Genomic DNA, 26,339 nt, shown 5'->3' on the forward strand with positions numbered 1-26,339 from the left:
GGCGGGATGCTGCCCCAGGGCCCTGACTGTACCTGGCAGTCACCAGAGTGCTGAAAAGGATTAAAGAGAGGGTATTCTATGACTTTATAGAAATCTATGATAAACAAGTTTATGACTTCATAGAAATCTATGAGAGATAAACAAGTTTAACAGTCAGAGAGGTCAGAAGTAAACAGATGGGCTTCTCATTTTCAAGAAAATGAGTGTTGGACTCCTGGTAACAACAGCCAGCAGAACAGAAACTTGTGATGGAGTCCAATGGTGACCTTGGGAGGCCACAGAAATGGCCGATAACCAGCCAAAGACAATAATGACCAGAAGAAAAAAAAACACGTATTGCAGGAGCACACTGGGACAAAGCTGCTATTCCTCTGGTCCCCACGTCAAGTCTGGCAGCATGCAGGAAGCATCAAGTTTCACTGCCCAGGTGCCACAATGCCTGCATCCCACCAGGCCCCACCGAAATAGCCCTGCAATGCAGTGACATGCTGTGCTGAGCACACGCCTCTGAGGAAACCTCCATGTCCCCCTCACCGTCTGTGGACAGAGGCAGTGACTCATGGTGAAGCAGAAGGCACTGCTCATTTGGGTTCTGCTCCTGGGTGCTCATTGGCATGAAATAATGGTAACGAATAGAGCTGCCTTCTGCATTCAGGCTCTCTTAATTCAGAGCCCCTTGCTTTTGCGCTCTCTGCTCCTCTTGTGTCACTGAGCTCAGCAGTGTCATTCCAGCCAATTTCCTGCAGAGGTGAGGCCAGCACCAGGCCTCATCCATGTCCCTGCCATCACTTGGGCTGCTCCTTGGCCCCATAACTCAACTTGTGAGCTTGTCTGAGTTAAATCTGGTGGAAAGATAGAGGTCACAAAAGTAATTAAGATCCTTAATTAAGTGATTAAGCTTCATAAAATAATTCATTTGAGATAGAAGAAAGTGGGGCTGTTCGCCTACAGGTTCAACTCAGAGACCTGTTGAATTCTGCTGTCAGACTTCAGATCCCTTCAGATGCTGACGACCCACCTTCATGAAGAGAGCTGTAAACAGAAGGCAGAGAAATTTGTGTGGCTGTTTGCTGGAGTAGCAGAAAGTCTCAGCACTCAATTGAAGTAAGTACAAAGTTCAGTCAGTTCCGGGGCGCAGACTGCAATAGCTGATGCTCTCGGAGGCAGCTGCTCTCTTGGGACCACTAAATCCTGCTGGTGGGTCATGGCCCCAGGCTCCCACTGTCCAGCAAGCGGCCCATAGGCAGGAAAGGACAGATTTAATAAAAATGAGTTGCCCTGTAGTGACATCATGTCACTACATGTGACAATGTTTAAGCATATCAAAGAAGGGAATGAAAAATCCTCCTTTGAGAGAAACTAATGGCAGAAGAATGGTAAACAAAACCAAAAAAGTCACCCAAAATCTAATACAGAGGGAAATTTCGCTCAGCACTATTCATGAATATACACAAGATAAAAAATGATTTCTAAGTAATTACCATGTGTTCTACATTCACACAGCCTTGCACGTTTACAGTGCTGAGAGAAGTAACTTCTGTTTACCCCAATAGCCTTCATAAATGCCCACATGCCCGACAAAATGCGTTTTTCCCAGGAGTAATTTCTTCCCACATCTGTCTTCCTGCTGCCTCTTGTTCACAGTTGAGACAAATTCACAACACAGTCCCAGGTAAGGAAGGATTTATTCGATCAGCCATTGGCTGCGTATCAATTATTCAACACTGACACCATTACCATCTTTATTTATTTGTTTGTTTGTTTTTAAGAAAACCTTCATTCCGTGGTAAAGGCTACATTTTTTTTTTTTCCCATTTATACTACTTGTAGCATTTATATTGCAGTGCCTGCAAGCTCTCTATTGCAATCATTAACAAAGTGTCCCCACCCAATGGGCACTATCCCTCCATTCCCTGAGCTACTGAGGTCACTCACGAATCCATGCCATGCTCAGCAGCAGGGCAGGGGGCTTGGTGCCCCTGTCACACTTTGAGTTGCGGAGTATCCTGCCTCCCTAGGAAGGAAATGCAGCTCGTTGCAACAATACTTATTGAAACTTCAGTTTCAAGCAAACAGTGAGGTCAGACTTTCCTTGTCACTAGCAACTTCTGATAATACCAGCTCTGGGAAGTTTGCTGCTCTAACAATGCTGCATTGAATAGGCATATATATATCTATACACAGAGTGAAGCAGAACCCTGGCTATGTAGCAGGCATGGATGTGTGTGCTAAATCCCCTCTAAAGATTGGAAATGTGAAAAGCAGCATCATTTTCTGGAAGGCACAGTCAGTGCTGTGCTTCACAGAATAATGCTTATTGCAGTGACACGGCAAGAAAGTAGCCAAAGCGACCTTTGGAAAACCAAATGTATAGATCTGACCCATATGCTGGCTGGTTACACAGAGGAAAAGCTGCCAGACTGCTTTGCAAGTATAGACAGTAATGCAAAACAAAATATAGATTTTATTTCATTTTTCCTAATCAAATGAAAGTCCAAACGTTCTTCAAGCAGCCAAAAAGCAACAGCGCAATTTGCTGGAAGTACTGATCAGCTGGAAACCTCTTTTGGATAATCCAAAACCCTTTGTATTCTTGTTTCACATACATAACTTTTTCCTACAAAATGAGCTAATGGCATGGTCACCTAAAATGTTTAAATGTTTCAAGCTGAAAGCATGCCAGCTGTGAAAACTGGAGGAGGAAAAGCCAAATAGTTTTCTGGCACTGCCAGCTCATTTTTGGCTGGAGAACCCTGCTTTGGGTCTGAAGAGCATCGCTCTCTCCATTTGTGCCAGTAGCAGAAGTGTGCTGCACAGGGAAGTGCAAAGCATGGGAAATCCAGGTCTGAACAGAACAAGAAAGACAGCTATTGGAGAGGGTCGCGAGGAGAGCCATGAAGATGATCAGGGGTTTGGAGCACGTCCCCTATGAAGACAGGCTGAGGGAGCTGGGCTTGTTCAGCCTGGAGAAAAGGCGGCTGTGGGGTGACCTTATTGCAGCCTTTCAGAACGTAAAGAGAGCCTACAAACAGGAGCAGAATCAACTCTTTGAAAGGCTAGATAACAGCAGGACAAGGGGAAATGTTTTTAAGTTGAGGGAGGGAAGATTTAGGTTGGATGTCAGGAGGATGTTCTTTGCTATGAGAGTGGGGAGGTGCTGGACCAGGCTGCCCAGAGAGGTTGTGGATGCCCCGTCCCTGGAGGTGTTCAAGGCCAGATTGGATGGGGCCCTGGGCAGCCTGGTCTAGTATTAAATGGGGAGGTTGGTGGCTCTGCCTGGGGCAAGGGGGTTGGAGATTCATGATCCTTAGTGTCCCTTCCAACCCTGGCCATTCTGTGATTCTGTGGAAGTGATGCTGGGATCTGCTCTTTCTGCGTGTTCCCCCAGCCCACAGCAGCCATTTCCAGCTGCAGAGGAATCCAGCAGCCCCAGGCTCCTTCCTGTCACTATTCAAGGACACACACATGAGTAGCACAGAGGAGATGCCATTAATAATTCTGCTGCTTTCTGTCAGGAGCTTCCAGAGGAGCTGTAAAGTTGGGATGCCTGAAGTTAGCAGGGATGTTAATCAACTCATTGATCCCAAGAGGTATTTCTCCAGTCGCAATTTCACCCTCCACTAAACTCTTCAGTTTTATGGCTAAAATCTCCCTGCTTTTCCACAACAAGAAAGTTGTCCATCACAACAGGAGCTGTTCAGCAGAATACCGCCATGCACCTGGCTCATGTGTCTCCTGCTGCTGTAAGGTCTGCCTCCAAGCACATCACTCACTGACATTCTGCAATTTGTACTTCTTCCACTGTGACTTACACAGGTCCAGCCCTTATGTTGCCAGTCTTGAACTACTTTTCTCTCCAAGTTTAGGAAGTCAAAGCCTGCTCTTAGACTAGATTTTCTATGGATTTTCCACAGCATGGGAACAGATTTTTTTTTTTTTTTTTAAGTGTTCTGTTTTCTTACTTTTCAGTACTGTGGCTCAGCAATTGCTTCTTCACTTGTTTAGCATACAAAACTTAGTATACAAGTGTGGTAGTACTTAGACAAAGGAGCTCAAAGGACTTGCCTAGGGTTCTGAAACCTTGTTCAGGACAGACAGAGCAGCTCCACTCAGCAGAGCAGTTGCTACAGCTGGAAGAGGCGGTTTTTTGGCTGGCTTCAGGATGATTCTTAGAGAACAACTGCCAACAGCTGGGATGTGGGCAGACATCCCAGCAGATTGCACAGCATAAGCTGGTGCACCTCTGGGAAGAGGTGGCAACAATTTAAGAATCCTTTTTCCTCCTGGACAGAGGCATGCAAACCTTCAAAACATTTGGGCTAGTTAGCACGTAAGGAACACAATGCAAATTTGCTATGCTCCTATTTACAAAAGGGTCCAAAGGAGTGGGCCCTGGAGACAACAAGGGCTGCTCGTGGGACACAGGACTCTCCTCCAGTGGCTGGATATGCACAGAGCAGGATGTACACAGCCCATTCATACTGCAAACACTAATCCCACATCCTGCAGCCTGGGCCCAGTTCTGCTACTGAGCTGAAGATGACATCTCACCTCTGTGTACTTCTCTTCCTGCTGTAGTTGGGGATAAAGCCCTTGAAGTTATCATCACATCCATGACTTGTAGGCTCACCTTAAGGAGACATCATTGCAACACAAAAAACATTCACCAGGAAAGGATTAAATCCAGCCCAGCAGTTGAGGAAGCCATTGCAAAAGTGCCAGGACAGGGGAGATTAAGTTGCATGGCCCATTGAGATTGGAAGTTGTAAAAGCCCAACAAAAAGCGACTGATACTTTTTCTTCTGTTTTGACATTGCTAAAATTGCTCCAGACAGACCTAGAACTGCAGCATTGCACCTAGATGTAAGGAAATTATATTGTTTGATGAAGGCTGAATAAAAGGACTGGTTCTTAGGAATCTCTTAAAAACAAAGATGGACACACTATAGAAGTAAGAGAAGCACAAGCTAAGGAACCAAGAGATGCATGAGGTAAACTACTCATGCGTCTGTCCCCAGCATTGCAAGATCCCTCACAACGCATTAAGCATTTGAAAACCAATATGCTTTTGTTTCTCAGAGAGCAATCTAAAAATAAAATATTAACTAAGCATAACATGCTAAATACATGAGCTGAGGTCACTTGCTGGTGGATGAGAATGGGCTTTAGGATAGCTGGGGCACAGGAATATTTATAACTGCAGCCGGATCCCTGAACCTGTCGGTCACTGTGAAAGTGTCCTCCCGTGACAGCAGGACTCGAGCAGTGCCAGGACTGCAGAGCTTAACATGTGACTGATGGCAGGATCTAGGCAGGAATGCTCATGAAAAGGAACTATCATGCCCTGATCCCACAGGCAAAGCCACATACAAATTCCCAACCCAAACACTTCAGCATCCTGCATCGCATTTCTGGTGTTTCACAGGAGCCAAGCCACAGTATGATTGCTCTCTGTAAAGTCCTTTCCTCTCTAAGCTAATTTGTTCTGTAAGGTGCCTGGAGAAGAAAAATAGAAAAACACGTAGATTATTATTATATATGCTCTTATGGGACTCAATCTAGGAGACAGTTTATAAAGTCTAAATAAACTCATAAACTAAGAATAGCAAACAACACTCAAGCTTGACTGTATTAAAATCAAGCTATCAAAGCGTGAATACCCTCTGCAACTTTACTACAAATCACAATGGAAATTATACCTCCAGCACCCCATTTTCCATTCCTCCATGTGCTTCAGGCAGTACCCAGCCCTGAGATCCCAGCACTGCATACTGTGACTGCCGGGCAATTAATGTGTGCTGGCACTCTGCCACCGAGGTTTGAGGATAAAGACAGTACCAGTGCTTCAGAGAACATGCTGTGATGTAATGTCCTCAGAGCAAACTTGGCCCAATTGAACAGCTGGATGCATTCTGCAAACAGTAGGAGGGCAGGGTGCTGTACTCGTGGCCGGTAGCACGCGTGGCCTTGCTCCAGGCAGCCCTGCTATTCAATTGCCTCATAAGTATCAGAAAACCACTTTCTTTCTTTCCTTCCACAGAAAAATAATTGCAGAGGTACAAATTAAAAAAAAAAAAAAAAAAAAAAAGGAAAAGAAAATCACCAATTTTCCAGAAAAGAAGTGCTACAAAGCCTAGAGAAGCCTGCCTATATTAAGGCAGAGAGACAAGCCCAAAGTCAGCATTTGTGTACATTTTGGAAAACATAATCTGTCTGTGGCCTTCTGCCACTGAAAACATTTCAGTTACATTTCATGGTGGCATTTAGTACTTCAGCGTACTCCAAGTATTACAAAGCATGGGTTTGGAAAAGCATCCATCTGCCAGAATGTAGCTCTGATCATCTACCCGCAGGTGCCTCACCCCAAGCAATCAGAATTGTCTGAGCGCTTACCAAAAGAATAAGAAGCTTAAATACAGTCACGGCTGCATTGTCCCCACAGCTCCAAACATGGGCTGCTGCTGCTGCTATGACATAGCTGGAGGGAGCCAAGTTCTGATCAAAGCATTGGTGGGTTCTGTAGATCTCATCTCCAGCATCATTTTCCCAGGTACTGGAGATGTAACCTTTAAAGGCACAGAAGTACAACGCTTGTGAATGGTAAATATTATTGTAAAAGTAGATGGATTACAGCAATTAAAAACTCAAAACTTTGTACAGATATACACATGTATCCACATAACTTAAAAACATGTATGTTGTTCCCAAATTCTGCAATACACAGGTATGTTTCAGGGACACTTCAGCACTCCTTCAAAACAGATGGGAGTCAAAGTGATGGCTTTATTTATCTGCCTTTGTAACTGTGATTTGCCACACAAGTCATTTACCTTTTGATTTAATCCAGACATCTTCAAGCTCGAGTGCCCCAAAATGGGAAACTTTATTGGTAACTGGAGATTCTCCAAGAGGACTTTTTACTCAGGCCTTGTATTGGACATACAGTTGAGCACATCAGTGGACATGTGCTGTGGAGGCCTCAGCGCAAGCCCCTGGCAGCAGATAGAGCTACCTTACCTCCATCACAGCCTTCCAGCACTGCTGAAGGTTTCCAGGAGCTCAGCTGCCACCAGATGAATCTGTCAGAGGGCACAGCAGCTGAGGAGATGACTGGCTTGCTGACAGAGGCCAAGGCACAACAGCTTTGCTGCGTCGTGCTGCTCACGCACAGCAAAGTACAAGCAGCCAGCATCCGAAGGCAGAGCTCTAAAAACAAGTCTTTTCCTTTCGACCTAGATCTGCTTGGGTGGAAAGGGCAGCTTCCAACAGCAGCAGTGACTGGACACCAATGATTGTCTCCTGAATCCCTGACCATATGTAGTGATCAGAAACAGAGAGAGTTGCTAAGGAAACACAGAGATATCCTGGAGGAGACATTATTTGGAGCTGAAACCCAGTTCCTCCAAAGGAACTGGTCCCATGGTTATGAAAGAATTAACATGTACAAAAAGCATCAGAAGGAAGTGCCAAGTATGGTTACTCACTATTTCCCAACTCTGTGTTGAAAGAAAGGGGCAGGAGAAGGGAACAGAGACAGAATCTGCACAGCAGGAAGAGTTGCTGTTAAGTTTTTGGATACCTACTGGGCTACAATATATTAGCGCTACTGAGAAGGGAAAGGCTTTCACTATGGATTTAGTCAGAATTCTGCTTCTGAAAGCAGCTACGTCAGAGCTCAAGGAAGCCTACTGCCCATGTATACTTGAAGAGTCAGGTAAAGCCCCATTAGTTAGAACCCGTGAACCTAAGATGAAGCCATTGAACCTGTTCTTTCCAGCATCTTTCTTTGTCAAAGTACAGCTTGGAGCTTCCTGCAGGTATTGTATGTCCCTTACTAACAAGGTAAAGGCATTGGATGGCAGCCTGAGAAAACATCTTCAGGGCAAGACATGAGTTTGTTCTGGGGGAAAGAAGAGTACAAGGAGCATGAAATGTCAGCCCCTCAGTGAAGGAGACGTGAAACATTTCCCCTTTCTCCAAGGGAGCAGGAGGACATAAACAGTAATAAAAAGACTTCCTGACAAATCAGAAAAAGTGTAAGTGGAGCATTAAAGAGCAATAACAAAAGCACCACCTCAAGGCAGTCCACTGAGAGAGAAGTAACAGGGATGAACCATACCTGCTTTTCCTGTGTGGCTGAGAACACAGCAGCCACCAGAAGAGGAGAGTAAGCTCTATGAGCACCACTACACCATGGAGAGTCAGGTCTGCTTTGCATACACAGCACATTCAAATGTTTTAAAGCACAGCAGCACAGAGAAGTGGGAATTTTTCCGTTTCACTGTCAGTTAAGTTTAGCAAAGGCCTTAGGTTTGCAAACTCAGGGGAAAATTGGTAACTGACTGAAATATACAAACAACTCTGCAATAAACTGAAGTTATGCTCCCATTCACTTTACACAAACTCAAAATTCTACTTGTGGTGCTAAGGGGAAGCTATTGAAGGAAACAGCCCTGCAGAAAGACCGATAGGAATGAACAGCTGAGAGTAGGTTGGGGACAGTGACAATTTAAATTGCATCTGTCACAGCGTGTCCAGCTCCCTGTGCCCCCCAGAGTAGTCACATTCAAGTCAAGGGGCACTATTCATGTGAACAAGAACTCACTCAACTGTTTGTGCAACCTGCTGGTCAATACCTCTTGGGACTAGAGAGATGCAGGGACACCAAAGTACAATCACCCAGCCTCAGACAAGTCTGCTGCTGCTCAGTTCCTTACTGTGTTCAGCGCTTTGGGACAGGAAGGGCCAAAACCTTTATGGAACAAGAAATGTTTCTTTGATCCAGCAGCAAGAGCTAGGAAGAAGCAGCAGCTCATGTATGAACTCTAAAGTATTAACAGGCATTTTAAAAATACTATTTTCATATTTCAACCAAACAAAAAACCCCTTCAAACTGGTCAGTCCCCTACCACCATCCATACTGCAGATAACACCTGTTGTTGTCATCTCTAAGGCAAAGTAACCACTACAGGCAAAGAAAATCCACAAGTGCATAGCAAGTATTGTTTACACATACAGGTCTCACTGCTACAAAACAAGTTAGTGCAAATATGGCCAGAAACGCTGCAGCAGCAGCAAACCTCATCTTTCGGTTTTTCCCAACCTCTTCACTCCCACCCCCCATCTCTGTTCCAATACGTTTTTCTCTAGATATGGATGCATGGATTCGAAGTCAAAATTCTGTTAAAAAAAAGGATCGCTACCAAGGACAGTAAGGATGCTTTAATAGGCTTTACATCATTAGAATAAACATCCTAATTAAAGAACCATACAGTTTATATACACTCTTCTTATGTTACTTACACACCAATAAACATTTGCAATGGACAGAGACCAGGTACCATAGTGGCTGCATCTGCTGAAAACGCTCAATCGGGTTGTCATGCCAAAACCAAGTTCTTTTGCGTTCTCTCCAGCAACTTGTCCAAATAAATCAGCGGTGGCAGAGCCGTATGCCCCCAAAATAAGTGTCAGAAACTCAAAATACTTTGAAAAATGTGTCATTTTATTTGTACACTTTGAAAGTTGTACATAGAAACTTATAATACAGTCCTGTAAATTTACTCATTGCTAGAAGAACTGACTGGGAGAGGGGAAGGGATTTATTGATTGATCATCAAGAAGTTAAAGGGGATAAACAAAAAACAAAGGCAAAAATTTAAAAAGTTATGGAACTCTTTTGTTGTTGTTTTGTTTTTAATCCCCAGTACAAATTTTATAAATACAAAACAAATTCACAAATTACTTTGAATGCTAAATAAATATCTACTTAATAAACTCGGACTGAATACCTCCAGCCAGCACTGGTACAGTACTTAAAAAGATATGTTCCTTGTACTCATTCATGTGTAGTGTCGAGAAGATATGCTCAAACAAGTTTTAAACATACACAGTTTCTTCAACTGCGCTACAGCAGAAGATTTTATCTGAGTTGATAAAGCCCTCAATACCACAGTTCTTACAATATCTAGAGGATGAAACAAGATCATTTGGTGCAGGAAAAAAAAAACAACGTATTTCTAGAAGATATTTGGACACATGAATGTATTAAAAATGTACAAAACCTCTGTAAACCAGTACTGTATCCAGTACAGCTATCAAAATTATTAGACACTGAATAAAACTGTAGCAAAGGTAATCTTTCCTACGTTCTCCTGAGTGCTTAATATTACATTGAGAATATAGTGCAGGCCACACTTCAAGGTGGTTAAACAGTTGTTATTGCTTTATACAGGTATGATGACTGCATGATTTAACATTTCATTTCATGAACATCGCAGATTCCCTCAAAAAATCCTTTGGAAGGCAGAGGTTAGATTCGTGACTTCTTGACCACGGGCGCGGCATGGTCCACATTACCAGATGTGATAGGAAGTCCCAGCTTTTGAGCCTGGATGTGGAAAAAAGCCTGAAGTCTAGTTCCAGCTTTTGCTTCACTTGTGTTACGAGGGTTGTATTCAAAGCAGTTTGAAAACATCAGCTCAATGTCTTCAATAAATTCCGCTAGTAAATAAAAAAAGTAAATAAATGAACTTAGTGCATCTCACATCATCAGATAGCAGCATCATTGAGGAGAATGACACCACTCAACAAGTAGAGAGTTCCCAACACAGATTCTTTACACATGCATCAAGTATGTACCATGTGTTAGTGAAGTAAACATTCTTAAAACTCCCATGATAATCAACAGAAAGATTACAAATCAGGCAATAACAACTGAAGCTTTTCCAGATATTTCACTGATGTCACACACTGACATCAAAAGCTTCAGGAATTACCAGCAGTATCTCAGCAGCTCATTTCTTATCCATCTGCACATCACACACTTTGGTAGTTAAAGATGTAACACTTGTTAAATACAGAGCAGTAAAAGTTCTTTCAAAAAAATCCAAACAATTCAAATCCTGACACAGCTTTATTTTAGGATGAGAATTTATCTTGCAGAGAGAACAGGGTTCATTACCTCTTTCAATGCGTGATACTTACATGCTAGCTTGTATTCACATTTATTCACCTTTTCACGAATTATATTTAAGGCAATAGGTTTTTTGATGATATCATAATAGTCTGGTACCTTTAAAAAAAAAGTAAAGCATTTTATTCCTACAAAACAAATGGAAGCTTAAATTCTACTTAATTTGAAAGAAAATGAAGAAAGAAGTAAATCACGCATTAGCAGAAAGCATTTTGATTTTGAACAAACAGAGGAGTCCAAGGAACCACCTCTCTTTCCTGATGTTAATATCAGTGTGCAGATATTGCTTTTCCATTTTTTCTATCATTAAAGTTGCCAGCAACTTTAATTAATCACAGCAAACGTTAGCCAGTAATTCAACACATAAATCCAATTCTCAATACTTTGGAAACAACTGTAAGATCCAAAATTGCATGACTAGATAAACAGTATGGTATTAATGCTACTCCAATTGGTTGAGAGCAAAAACAATGTCCCAGATTTTAAAAGTTTCATTTTCCTGTAACATATTAGAATATTAAAAGTCCCTTAACCATGAATAAGGGCCGTTTTTGTTCCACTACTGTTTACCTTTTTGCAGTATTCCTTGAAATTTCATTAAGTTATGTTGAAAAAATGATAGTGAACCTTTCAGTATCAAGCAGGATGCAGTGTGCAAGTACAAGAGATACAGAGCCACTTAGCGCAGCAATTGCGTGATAAGTGGTAAAGGACAAAATGAGCTGCTTAACCCTTAAGGATACTGATCATTTGGATCACAGATTCTGAATTCCAAACAAGCACTGAGGTTAGAGTGCCTTTGTTTTTGTTTTACCCACAGAGCACAGGGGGGAGGGGAGGAACAACAACAGTATCTTCTTAAGAGCACATTATGTTCTGGATTTGACTTTGTTATACAAAACAAATATCCCCCCATGCATCACTGAAAATATTCTAAAGCCTAGTTCTCTTTTATTGCCTGAAACTTTACCATATTGAGTACAACCTACAAATGAACATAGGTTGAAGAATCTGTACAGAAACAGAATTAGATGAACAAGTTTTTCATTCCTTTCCCTCTTGGAATGCTGTTTACGTTAAAACAAAAAGAATTTTCTCTTTCTGGCTTGCTTGACACTCATCAGTTGATATACTTTCCACAGTGTCCTTAAGCACAGTGAGAAATTAAACCCAATAATTCCAGCATGATTAAGGAAAAGTAGGACTCATGAATTTTTCTTCCTGAACTGTCTGAATTATCCTTTAGTGATGTATTCAGGCAAATTGGAAAGCACCAAATTTCAGCATTTTCTTTTCAATATCAGAATTAAATTGAATTCTTCATTCCTCCTTAAGGAGTTTCCTTGCATTCATCACTCTTGCACTTCCCAATGCAATTCCACTACTCTAGCAGGCAGATACTTCTCTGGAATTCATTCAAAATCCTTCCCTCTGCTCCAGCATCTTTAATTCACACTTGTAGATCATTCTTTTTGTCCAGATACATTAAGCCTTCCAGCTCCCCAGCATCTGCAACTCAAGTTTCAATTCTTCATTTACTAGTTACTACTGCTAATTTTAATAAACACTGAGTACTAGCTCCGCAAAATGACTATAGCTGTTGTCAGCACAGAGTTGCTCCAGAGAGGCTGAAGAGGACTGGCACTTTTTAAGGTTGAATAGATCCAGCAGTGACAAGAAATTGACGAGCCAGTGCAATCTGTGGAAAATCAGATGTACTTTGGGAACTTTCACTAAGTAAATGCTGCTTTAGAGGCTTGTATCTACTCTACTGTCAAGTCTACATGAGAAGGAAATTAAATTAAGAACTGAGCTAAGAAATTACCTTTTTACTGCATTATAATTAATGTCAGAATGAAGTTGTTCCTACCTTGTTATTTTACTGCAGGCCTGTTCTGAAAATATCTTTGCACAAACTGAGCATAAATTCAATTAATTAATAACCATAAAGCTTACCCATAGCAGTGCACTGCTCTGTTTGTTTTCTCAGGTCAAACATTTCACTTTTTAAATTCTTGATATCAAGTATAATTAAAATTTTGCACAATATCATGTAATTCCAAAAATTTCTTGCATCAGCTATTTGAGCTGATGCATGAGAGTTTTCCTGAATCTCAATGTACTTCCTGCATGGGCGATGCTATGAAGTCCAAGTTTTACTGACAGCAAATAAGATTGTCAAATGTTATCATTACTTCTACAGTTCTATAAGTTACCTGGATTTTGGAAACCAGTTTCATAAAAGGCCAGCTGTCATCATGTCGTACCAGTTCCACAACAAGTTGTTCAAATGCAGAGAGTTCATGGACTCCTCCTTGACGTCCTGAACTTCTCCTGTTCAATGAGGTCTGAGGAGATGACTCTGCAGGAAAAAAAAAAAAAAAAAAAAACACCATACCTCACCAGATGAAAATGAGTGTGACAAGTAAAAATAAAAAAAAAAAGTGAAACCACATTATCTTGTTGTAAAAAAAAAAAAAAAAAGATTTGGCAGGTAGAAAGATGCACTGCAAAAGAGTTCTCAGTCCCTGCATCACAGGAAATGGAGGTAAGACATACAGATTTTTCCTCCTGCTTGGCTGCCTCATCTTACACCCTACCCACTGTAAGCAGGGGCAGATCGCAAGAACAGCCATGTTACACCAGGAGAGAAAAAAAATATATATAATCCACATTTAAGTTACAAAATCCTGAAATTTAAAGAAAGAGTATTATTTAATCCTTAGACTTCTGTCTAGAACAACAGCATATGTTGATTTTCCTTCTGTGCTACTTAAAAAAAAATTGTTTCTGCTGAAGTGTTCAATAGCAGTTTCTTGTCTGAAAAACTAACAGCTCCTGCTTTGGGACACGTTAGGTACTGAAACCACCAAACTTACAGTTTGGCTTCAGGAATTAACGAGGTTACGGTCTTATTACTAACCACTAATGTCTCTTTTTTCTGAATAAAATACTAAGCACCAGAGTGCTTTTCCTGGGTTCCTTTTCAATTAATTGCATTAATTTTGGAACGACTTTTTCCACTGATTTCAATTTTAGAACAATTTGTTAAACACAGAAAAGCCTTCTTAGAGGAAAAACAGAGTAAGCCACCTGTTCATAACTTACTTTCACAAAAACTCTATTCGGTCAGGTTTTATTTGTTTTCAAGAGAAGTCATGAGGATAGTTACACAGAATAAGCCCAGAAACTCCCAATGGTGAAGGACAGAAATGGTGTAGAATACAAGGCAGCCACACTGGAGTGCAAGCTGCTTTACACTCTTCAGTCTCACACCACGTCATTTTGGTTTGTAAAAGGTACTGCAGCTTTTCAAGCACTTCTCTGCAATCAAATAGCTGGTATTAGCTTCACAAACAAGGACACTGTTGGTCCTGTATCAGAAAGATGACATTTGTTATCTCATAGCAGTCTGTTGTTGTATTTGTAAATTCCTAATGTCTCTACCTTACCCACATTTAATAAAAGCATACAAACTCTAAGAAGATATTCATATGGTTTCAGGAAAGCATGCAACTTTCACATTTTCTGTATACCACGCTCATATTATGTGCAAATACAAAGTTTCAAACATGAGTATCTTCTTGGCAAATGGCTAATTTGTTCTTTAAATTACCAGGCATTTTTTAACGTTCCCTTCTGTCATTGTAAAAGAAGGGAATGTTTTGCTGTGACAAAAATGCCTTCAACCATCATTTCTCACTGCTTCTAGTTTTCTTCACTCTATCACACAATTTTAGCAATCAACTGAACTTTGTTTTCATTCTGGACTAAGACATTTCTCTAACCTGTGGATTGTCGTTTCCTGCCTCTTCTCTTGGGCTCACTAACAGGAAGAGAAAGCTTTGGAGCAGCAACTGGGTATTTTCTAACCCGTTCATTAGAGTCTGTAGAATCAATGATTCTAAATCCAAGAGAATCAGAAGGACTATTTTCCAGTGCGTTATCAGCATTCTTTCTTCCTCTTCGTCGTCTTCGAGGACTGATTAACTCCACAAATACATCTGCTTGTAACGAACTTTGGCTCTGACGAGTGGTCCGGCTGCTAAGTCTTAAAGTAGGTTTTGTCACTGATGGAGGGGCTGATTTTACCTTCCTTAACCCCCTTCTGGTCACTCTAGAAGATCCTGCTTGCTTAGGTGTATTTTGCTGACTCCTGGAAGCATATCTTGCCTGACGCTGGATGTTCCGACTTGAGAAAGGATTGTTGAGTTTGGCCGCTCTCATTTTTAATGGAAATTTGACCTGTGGTCTTCTGTGCTTTGAAGGGCTTAAAAAAAAAAATTATATTTATCCCAAGATTCCGTTCTCCTCTTTGTTCTCAGTTTTCTAATTCAGCATTTAAAAAATTCCCAACAACCCAAGGCTAGTAGTGAACAGGCTTTCACTAATGCAGTCACCCCACTACCAGTCTTTTAAACACTACTCTGAATTCATTTAATTAAATGAATTAAATATTATGTGCAACACATTAAAGAAATGATCAGAATTTTGATCACCCTTGCAGCTAGTGCAAAGTGAATGTATTACATGGACACCACCTACCATTTTCTTAAACTGGCTGCTCATTTTTAACAATAACTGCAACTACTAGGAGTTTTGAACTTTATTAGCTAAGAAATAAATTGCGGTTCTGAAAAAGTTGCAAATACAAGTTAAGCAGTAGTCAGAGTCTGTAACTAATATTCACAACTTTCCAGCCATTAAAAAGAGAACAGAAAGATCCCAGAGACAAATTTAATTCTCAAGAAGATGAGATTTGAACTGTATCGAGGTTTTGTTTCAGTCAATTCAAATAACTGTACTGAAGAGACAAAAAGAACTCTCATAAGTTTCCTTCAGCTTTTTACATTCCTACTGTACATCAAATCTATCACATTACAGGAATTACCACATTAAACTACTTAGGTGCTTTTTAATTAAAAAAAAAAATTAAAATCAGCTACTGCAGAAATCCGCAGTCCTCTCAATGTGACATTATCTTGGATACTTTGTCTTCCATAATGTTCTCATACTTACTATATGCATGAAGTCCCCTAAAATTCAAATTGGACTAAAACACTCCAGATTTTCTCCAGAAGATCTTCACTGTTTGAAACTCTCTCCACTGTACAAACAGCAGCCATACACAACTCCAACTGTGATAGCCATCCCTCGCCCATACACCCAAAGGTGGAATTTTAATCCAGAAAAGCAACTCTAAGTCTTTAAGTCCATTGGAGCTAGCTAGCTTTCTTTTTTTTTTTTTTTTTTTTTTTAAACCCCATCAGTAAGGGCCAAATTGACAACTAGCTTCCTTCCTCACTCAGCACTGGATTTTCAAGACTTGCTTATATGAAAAAATTACTTCACCTAACAGTCAAGAGAGTATTCCAGTAGGAAATCACTCTAATGGATGCCTGTTTACCTCATCTCTTCTTCCTCCTGAGATTCATCTTCTTCTTCATGTTCTTCTTCATAATCCTCTTCCTCGCTTTGTCTCATTTCATCGTAGCTTGCCTCTTCCTCCCCTTCTGTTCGCTCAGCCATCTCTTCATCACTTTCCACAGATGGTCTCTGTCTGGAGGAAAGGCGTCTAGAGCGCTGCTTTGGTCGGCACTCTGGACAAAACCAGTCTCCTTCAGGAATGATCTAGAAACAGAAGAAAAAAGCATTAGCTAGACACCATCAGCTGTAAGAACCATGCCAATTTTATGTGAAAAGGAAGCACTGATTTCTCCTCAGATACCTTCAGCTTGGGCCTGATACAGTAGGTATGATAGCCTCGATCACAGCCATCACACAGCACCATGCTTTCTGCATCACCTTTCTTTCGACATACTTTACAGCGAGCATTGAGGATGGACTTTGACCAGATGACACTTCGATCCAACGTAGACAGATGAAGGAAGACTTGAGACAAGCTGGTAGAAGAAAGAAGTGACTCTCTCCAGCGATCCAAAACTGTTTTATAGGATCGTCCACCATCGCTGGCATCTTCCATGAGAGAAGAAAATAAAACAAGCACAGGATCAAGCTTCTTTTTCAAACATTTGGGTTGTTGTAGACTATGAAGCAAGGCTTAATATTTCAAACAGATACAGAGTAGTAAATTGAGATAACAGAACAACTTTGTCTTATTTTTTCAGTACGTTAAGTATTTCTTCCTTAGTTTCCCAGCTATCAAAGCTCTGGGATTTCACCTTTCGATACCAATTTAACCACGAACTGCCACTTACATAGGACATAACACAAAAATCTTAGATGTCAACCTGGAAACCTAACAATCTGATCCCACTTAAAAGTACATGGAAAGACACATCAAATCCCCAAAATGTTTTCATTTAAAGAAACTGCTCAGCACTGAACAGAGACATTATTGGACAAGAACAAACAAAACAAAAAATCACAAAATACCAACTAACCAACTCCAAAGGCTCTCACACCTTCCCTTGTGGCACAGTCTAGCAGATAGTTTTTCAGCCCTCTCCCAGTGCTTCAGTGCCTTTATTCCTATCCTGCACTCTGCCTTCACAGGCATTTGGCACGTCAATATGGTTAGATGCGGTGACTGTTCTAAAGGAAAAGTAACTGATTTCTGGGTATTTTATTAGCAATATTACACAAAGGAAGTTGTGATACACACCTAAAGGAAAAACAAAACAGATATGGGGCCCTCTTTAGGTTAGAAATAAACGAGGGGCAGGGGTGAGAAATAAAGTTAATTCTCTTGAAGATGCTTGGTTTTCAATCCAGGCCACTGAAGTGGTCCCACAGAATAGTGAAAGGAACAGTACAGAACAGTGAAGGGAGCAGTACAGAACAGGAATGAGCAGCTGGGAATTGCAGAAGCAAATGGACTGTTTGAGGATGTAAAAAAAAAAAAAGTATGAATTACACCCTGCAATGCTGCTGTTATGCAGAAAAGAAATTTGAGTGTTGAAAGCTATTTCTCATATTCTAAATCAAGAAGAAAAAAGCAGTACTTTTAATTATAGAAATTTCTGAAGATATCCCTTCTAAAATTGATGTTGCCGTTATTACTCTGTGATCTCCCTTCTAAAATTGATGTTGCAGTTATTACTCTGCGATCTCCAGGTCATTAACACTGTACTTAAGTAAAAAAAATGCTACCTTGCCTGCTCTACTAATCACAGTGGGCACAGGAATGGCTTGCAATCTAGCTGTCTGCCAAATGATTTCTCCTCAGAAACAGGAAAAGAAAAACATCTAATAACAGATAAAATGAAAGAACAAAAATGAGACTAATTACCCTCCTGGCAAGGCCTTTCTGCCTTCTCGTCTACTGTCTGCCAGGATTTGCCTAATCTTGCATATATTTGCATTAGCAGCAAGCAGCATAAGAGAAATAATGAGCAAAGGCAGACAATAAAAAGGCAGCACAGCTTCATAAATAACATTTAGTCACTTTTGAACTACAAATACAAATCTGAATTTCTCAGTATTTCTACTTCGTCCTCAAGGCTTCCCTTCTCAAGTTCATTCTTCCTATACATAGTGGGCAAGCTCCACTCGCAATACAGCCTTCAATGTATTTAAAATTCTGTAGGAACATTAAAACTGCTTGTCAGGACACCAGACTAGAATTTGAAACCCAATTCAGTTCTCAATTCTGCCACAGCATGATTCTGGCAAACACAATTCTTCTTCAGTGTATGTATATTTTGGCAGCACTTCTTTTGCTTACACTGGCAGTTTGAACATTATTACTTTTTCACTGGCAGCTATTTTTAACCTGGATTGGTTCATCAATAGAGTTCATCACACAACACAACAAATATGTGCACCGCAAAACTGCAAAACTTACTACTCTGTTGTAATGCAGAGAGCAACTACTGACCTCTGCCTGTTTAAACACACCCTGGTGCTGAAAGGAACATGCCAAATGTCACCCACTGCTTCAGTTCCCAACTCGTAAAATACAAGTAACGCTTTTTTCTTCCATTTATCATCTTTCTCTTATATGGCTAACTCAGAGGAAAAAACGGCCTCTTCCTTTGTGTCAGAGCAGCTCTACATTGCTCAGTGGGACACCTCTCAGCAAGCTAAGCCGTCCAAGCCTTGCTACAATGCAAATGAAGTTGTTTGACAGATCTATGCATTCATCTATCAATAGCTAATTAAGTTCAGGGAAGGGTTTTCCATCTCAGTATTTTTAGAAAGGATATGCAGTGGCACAATGCTGCAAGGTTTCCAAAAGGGAAGGGGAAAAAAAAAGGAAAAATAAGAAGAGGCATTAAAAATGGGGAGGGAGGGAGAAAGGATTATGCAAACACAAAAAGAAAATACAGTTCCTTATCTCTGGATGCAGAATTTTATTTTTTAAATCTTTGATCTGTATTTGAATTACTTTCAATAATATTTATACTTCAGTATTTACATGGCAAGTCCTTCAGTATAAGGAACTGACTACACAGAAGGATGGGAAAACTGAAAAATATTCAATATTTGCTAATTCTTAGCATTACAAGTAAACATTTAAAATTTACCATCTCTCTGACTAGTCTTGTCTTCCACTTTCTTCCTCTTTTTATACCCCCTGTGGCTCCTTTTATTATCTTCTGCTTTACCTAACATTAAATTCATACAGTTATTTCAAATACTTTTTTTTTTTTTTTTTTTAAGTGTGGTCTTTTTTTAAATATTAATGCATATTATCCATACTTGCATAGTCTAAAAATGTAAATAGAACAGTGGCTACCACATATGCATATAGAAGATGACAGGCAGGAAAGGGTAAAATAATAATGTGCAGGGAGTAACTGTGTAACTCAGGATTCACTTTGGCTCCCACTACTAGCAAAGACAGTCTTAAAGCTCTTTAAGTCTATCCCACCTTACCTTTGTGTCCACCTCTGGTAAGAATGGCTATAAAACACCTTACTGCTCAAGTCTTTTCTCAGCAGACAACTTGTCTGGTCTATGCCGCCATGAGCTTTCTAACATCTCAAAAAACATAGCTGTTTCGTGGCCATGGTTGGCAAGGACCAAGAAAATTAGCTTAACTTGGTCATTTCATTTGGACAGACAAGATATTTGCGTGAAGGCACATTCTTTAGTATTAAATGATTAAGTTACTCTTCCAAGAAGGGCCATAGTAAGCCCAATCTGATCCAAATGCAAGCTATCTTCTTTGACTGTCTTCTCTGAAGAGTAAATAAGACCAATTTCATCAGAGAAAAAAAAAAAAGCTTCCACCTTCTCTGACTCTGCTCATGAAACTCTGCAGAGAAGTAATGAAAGCACAAGAGTAAATGTCCATATATACAAATCCTCTTCCAGTTCTTTGCTAGAAGATGTCTGATACTGTTACAGTGAGGACAATTGTAAGCAGAAAGGGAAACAACTTTGAAAGTAGAGGAAATTAAAATAATCGAACTCTAGAAAAAGAATGCAACACAGGTGAACAAAAGGAAGCAAAAAAGCACAAGTTAAAAAGGACATAAATTGTTCCCAGTATCAGTCACAAAGGTGCTTCCATGAATTAGAAATGTATGGAAATCTGTATTGTACATGAAAGATGTTTCAAGCCTGTATTCCTGCACTAGTGCAGAAAGCAGAGGCTTTTCTCTTGATTGCTTCACTGGATGCCAGGGTGACCAAATCACTTAATTTTTAATTTCAATTTTCACATCTCTGTCACAGGAATGAGACTTATCTACAAAAAGTATTTTGAAATGTAAGGAAAGGTAACTCATACTAAGAAAAAACAGCAAAATTCAAAACAAAATAACTACTATTTCTTCCTTCAAACATATTTCTGAGAAGTAACATTTCAGAGTTTCCATTAAACAGCTTACATTTCAAGAAAAATAAGAAAGAAATGGCTTTTATTACATTTTTAATGCATAATTCTGCAGGAGAAGTGTATAACGCAACCTGCACACTCCTCCTTCCCCCACATTTTTTTTTTTTCCCCACCATTATCCCCAAATGCTACCTAGGACTGGACTGAGGGAAGAAAATCAGAATTTTCATAGGGTGTAACGAAACGATTTCTAAATCGCCATTCATAATTAAAAAATGATACGTTACAATTCAAGTAAAGAACTGCTAAGTTTTATCAGCAAAGCACAGAAGATTAACAGCTATCTAGCATTTCTGCAAGGCAGAGCATGCTGTTTCTGGAGCTTCTAGATCTCCTTTTGCATTGCTATCTTCTGCGTCAGTCTTTTCTTGCTCTTCAACTTGAATATTTGGCATGCACCTCAATTCTAAACTTATCAGAATCACCAGCAAGGCTCTCCGCTGCCTGATAAAGACTTAGAACAAAGACAAACCAAAGAGGAGCAGCTGGTCCTTTTATTACTCTGCTGGGTCCCTTTGTCTGCTCTGCACCCTGGAGGCCACCAGGATAAACTTGCTGGTGATTGCAGTGAATTTCACTGCCTGTCTTCAGTACGAGCTGTAAATAGAATGAAAACTAAAAATTTAAGTATGGCTTCAATTCCTAATGTAAGCAGAGCAAACATGTAAAGGGGTGAGGGGCCAGAGAGGAAAAGATATGACACAGCAAAGGCAACAACTAAAATAATGAAGACAGACAAGGTTTGCAGAAATGCAATGGTAATCCTTTTACCAAAAGTGCTCTCCTCCCCTGCTACCAAAGCAGAACTCATGGCACTTGCTTGCCTTGCCATGTTTTTTTTTTTTTACTTCAGCGATAATTAAATTTGCCTAGAAAGATGGCTTTGCTGAGTTTAATATTAGAAACAGACTTACAGACATTTTGTCTGAGTAAAGTTGGAACAAGTATTACGAAGTGTCCCATTAGAAAAAAAAAAGTGTATAGACACTGATCTGCATAAGAGCAGGTAACAAAAAAAAAAAAAAAACAACACTACAAAAACCAGTTGTTTGTAAACCGAAAATTAATTTCTGTCCTCAGAATACTCTTGAATACTCCCTAGCCAGGCCACAGAAAGAAATTATTACAGTTTCGTGAAGTCAGTCTTTGAGTAAGAATTCATTTCCACTTCTTACTAGAACATTTAATAACATTTCTAAGCTATTCTAAGCTATTTTCCAAGTAAAGAACTTTTCTTTGCCTGTTACACACAGAACTTGCTCTGGTAACATGCAAAAGACATTGTTGCCAAGTAAGGAGCTTAAGCTGAATAGGAGCATTTGCAAGTTTTGGTCTACTTTTTCATTTTCTTAAACACATCTGAAATACTGAAAGGTTATATTCAGAAAGGGCAGCATCCAGAATTGATGCCTGACTCTCAGAAATGCCTACATTTGCCAGTCATCTCTCTAGCACACAGTTTTCCTTGATCCTCAGCAGGTTCACCTTCTAGTCATGTCCAAAAGATCTCATTTCACAACATCTTTCATGGAACTGCCTAAAAGTCAAAATTCCATTAGGAAATAGTATGTGTTTCAGGTCGTCTTTTGAACAGCTCTGTAGTAAGAGTCCTCTAAGGAAAGAACTAAAAACTTGCTTCCATTCACACTCATCTCCTATTAGGAGAACGTCATTACACAATCAAAACTGTGAAATGCCTCGCAAAGGTAAGACAATGAAAAGGGAACCTGACGCCGTAGCTTAATGCAAAACTACAAAAGCCAGAACGAAGCCTGGGGTCCCTTCCTGCTCCCTGAACTACACGTTATCCTATACATTACAGTTCCCTCAAAGCAGAAGAAATCCCCAGGCAGTATGGTAATATAAACAAATATGAGATTTAAGACATGTAGATGGTGTAAGACTGCTTTCCCTGTATACCTTTTCTACCATACTGTATAAGGCCTCTAAAGGAAAAGAAGATTCCTGAGTTAGAAACAAAAGCTGCATCATCATCATCAAAAGGATGGACAAAAACAACTACCATCATTAGACTACAGCAGAGCTGGAACCCCTGAAAAAAAACACAATTAATGAGGACTGAAGTAATGGAAGTCTTTAGCAGGGATACTATTGCCTATTAGTCCTTTCTATTCAACTCAAGATGCTCAATCTATAACAGACAGTCATTTTTTCCCTTCAGTATGGACTGCAGCATATTGGCGGCTATCAGCAAAATGCTACTGCCAAAATACTCTCAGAGGCAGTTTGGAAATGGAGCACTACAGTGCACAACATTTACAACCCACACATGCAGAGTAAGTGACAAACTCTGGATGTGCTGTAACTAACTGCATCCAGTCCACTCAAAACAAGTTACATCATGTTGGGCTTGGAAAGCCAAGACACACTGAGCTGACCAAAACGCTTAACCAAGTAAAAGTAGTTTAAGCTACTACTATGCTCTACACTTTGATCTCTATCATGTGCGGCGGCATCTTCATCTGGACACAGTCACACTGAAAACAAAAGTTTGTGGAAGAAAACACTGTCAGATTTTCTGGCGGTAAGTCCAGCACAAACTCACCTTCAGCAGCAACTGATATTAAGACATCAAGCTTCATGCAAGGGCAGCAGAGACACACAAGCAGTTTGGGATCAGTTTAGATCACGGGGCACCAATGTCTAGTGGAAATACAGATTCTGGTGTATGAACATCTTGAACTGCTGCAGCAAAGTCTATCAGAGTCTAAGGACTTTGTGTGCAGTCACAGGATCTGTGTTACATTGGTAACCCTGCAAAAGTCCTAAAGATGTAAGAACTAAACTAGCTCAGCAGGGGCACAAAGCACAGCTCCTCAGTACAACAGGAAGCTTGCTGGGATGGCTGCCTCAGGAAGGACACACACATCTCCAAGCAAGCCTCCAGTCCTGAACTGAAAAAGAACCCAGATAAAGGCTCCAAAACACTGGAAAACACAGCCACCGTACACACTTCACAATCTGTCTCTCAACACTAGAGCACGTCAGATGAATTCAAGTCAAGCTATAGTTGCTTTTTGTTTTGATTTTTCTCCAACTTTGTTTCTGAGCATAAATACAGGATTTGAGAATCTGACAGTTTGTCATTTGAACCGTTACTAAGTTTCATAAATTTTCTGTTATTGCCAAACAAGGTGCTGTACACAAACTGGGCCTACACTGTTTTCACTGAAACAGTATATGAAGGAGAATAGGCTTTTACAACCTAAAGACATACAAAGGAACTCATGGTGAAGTTGCATGACATGCTGCCCTCAATAATTCAGCAAGGCTGAATTATAACCCCAAAGGAAGCTCACTCACTGCTGCCTAAGGGTATGACTCATCTCCATACAGCAATAAGTTAGCTATTTGTCTCTTTCACAAGACTGAACATTTCAGAGGGAAGCACTGGGAAAAAAAGAACAAAGATGAAAGAACACCTTATGCCAAACTGGAGACATAGTTCCAATCCTGAAAGCTTACCAAGAGGTGCTTTGAGAAACCTGCGCTCAATTCCTTGTTCTATCTGAAGCAATGCAGATGCTAAGCAGTGGACCACATTATTAACTGGCTGAGGAGTACTTGTACTTGTTGATGCAGCACTTGGAGCTTCAGTTTTCAATCCAATGAGCCTAAAAAAAATAACGTATTAAACACATTTTTAACATACTTTCAACTCAACACCACAGATAGTTGCTTAAGTCTGCATCCACAAGAGATTACATTTGTTAACCTAATTTGTAAGCACAGAATAAGGACGTGAATAGATACTGCTCAGATGTGATTAGTCATACTGGTCCTCTGGTTTGCTAATTAGTTTAGCTAATTAAGATAAATCATCCTTATGTAACAAAAACAACTAAATTTCAAGAAATGTGGATGCTAAATTTTGTAAAAAATCGTTAGGATTTCCAGAGGATTTCATCAGCTACTTTATGATGGATTTCTACAGAGTACGGTCTCTTGTTTTTTAAATTTAAGAAAAAAAAATTCCACAGGAATTACAAATAAAAATCAAAATGCTCAACATCCACAGCAAACTACTTACACGTATTCGTAATATTTTCATTATGCAAAGTATCTCTTTATGAGTTTAGTATGAACAAATGAACTTAGTTTCAATGACAGCGTTGAAATCAGAAACTAAGCCTGTATTTGCGTGTATTTCACTTTACGCATATGCCTTCCCCTCAGGACCTGTAGAAGTTTCAGCCTCAGAACATACAGCACCTAACCTAAGATCCTAGCTTCAGCAACTCTGCTGAATACAACAGAACACAATGCCTTGAAAGGGATGTGCTGTGGATGTAGAGTTCTACGGGTTTTATTTTTAATGCCTTTAATAATAAATAACATTTCTCAACTAAGAATAAAGTCTTGTTTCCAATAAACAGTCTTGTTTTTTGAACAAAGACTAAGCAATCATTTCAAAGCGTGTTAATCTTTCCCAGCCACAAGCATTAAGTATGGAGGCCAACTTACACTAATGAAAATAAAACTCAACTTCTACTTGAGGTTACAAAAAAAAAAAAAAAAAAACACACAACCAAACAATAACAGAAAAAACAACCAACTAATAACTGTCTAGATTGTGCTTTATTCTGATGGATGTGCAATGCTTTTGGTTATCCCTTTTCTTACTTCACACTTAACAGCTGTTAACTATATTTTCCAGTCACACATATTTAGAGAGCCTGAAAGCAAGCAGAAAAAAGCTGCATACTTATTTGCATTTCAGTAGTCATAGCCTACAGTCTTAATGAGATGTCACTTGCTCTGGGTGGATTAAAAGCTCAGCATCAAAAGGAATCTGTCGCACGATTCCAGAATCCTACACTCTGCTTGAATATGCAACACTTTAACATTAGACTAACAGCAATTCAGAAATTTTGATGGAATCAGTATCAAGTGCCAAAAACAAAGCAACAAGCTTCTGTAGTTGAACAGAGAATCAGCGAATTAAGTAAGTGCCCAGGGTAACTGGGGACAGGCAAATTTCAGCTTCTTGCTAAATTAAAACAGTGGAATATTTCCCCATTGCAGTCTTAGACAGCAAGCATCTGTGAAACATGCCATTAACACAATGCTGATGACCCTACCTATTCTCTACACAACTGGAGATCTCATTCAAAAGGAGAGCCTTATATCAAAATACTATTTCAATTCAGATCAGAACAGGAAAAATCTTAAAGAATCTTAAAACTTACATCATTCTCATAAAAAGAACATTTCATTGCAAAATGCACAAGCAAACACTATGTTAGCCTGCTTCCAATGAATCTTACTTCCTTGCAATATTTCAATATTTACTTAAATAAATATGAAAAAAATCTTAAAGGGTGTAAGTTAATCTTAATTTCTGCAAAGAACACAATTTCTGAGAATGAAATATTTACAAATATTCACAGAAAAGTCCTAGCCTCCATGGTTTGATTTGCAACAAACATCAATTTAGTGAAAGTCTCTAATCTTTCTCAGAAGATTGTTTAGAAAAAAGAAAACATTTCGTACTTGCAACACTATGATTTGAGGCTGCAGTTTGTTCTACAATAG

General features: G+C 39.8%; 1 protein-coding gene across 5 annotated transcripts in view; it reads right to left on the reverse strand.

The window, feature by feature from the left end:
- Positions 1-9,484: 9,484 nt before the first annotated feature.
- The window catches only part of BAZ1A (bromodomain adjacent to zinc finger domain 1A), a 54,366-nt gene continuing 37,511 nt past the window's right edge, over positions 9,485-26,339 (reverse strand). For 3 of the 5 annotated variants that reach the window (XM_085225197.1, XM_085225194.1, XM_085225195.1), the window contains 8 exons: positions 24,270-24,418; positions 19,465-19,545; positions 16,704-16,951; positions 16,383-16,606; positions 14,764-15,245; positions 13,192-13,337; positions 10,987-11,074; positions 9,485-10,503 (listed from right to left, as the gene is read on the reverse strand). In XM_085225197.1, the coding sequence (XP_085081323.1) occupies positions 10,313-10,503; positions 10,987-11,074; positions 13,192-13,337; positions 14,764-15,245; positions 16,383-16,606; positions 16,704-16,951; positions 19,465-19,545; positions 24,270-24,418 (1,609 nt within the window). In that variant the 3' untranslated portion in view covers positions 9,485-10,312. The remainder of the gene's footprint in view (positions 10,504-10,986; positions 11,075-13,191; positions 13,338-14,763; positions 15,246-16,382; positions 16,607-16,703; positions 16,952-19,464; positions 19,546-24,269; positions 24,419-26,339) is intronic. The other 2 variants (XM_085225198.1, XM_085225196.1) reach the window with 1 other exon arrangement.

The sequence above is a fragment of the Meleagris gallopavo genome, chromosome 5 (genome assembly GCF_905368555.1).
Source record: "Meleagris gallopavo chromosome 5, MGAL_WU_HG_1.1, whole genome shotgun sequence".
NCBI classification, from domain to species: domain Eukaryota; kingdom Metazoa; phylum Chordata; class Aves; order Galliformes; family Phasianidae; genus Meleagris; species Meleagris gallopavo.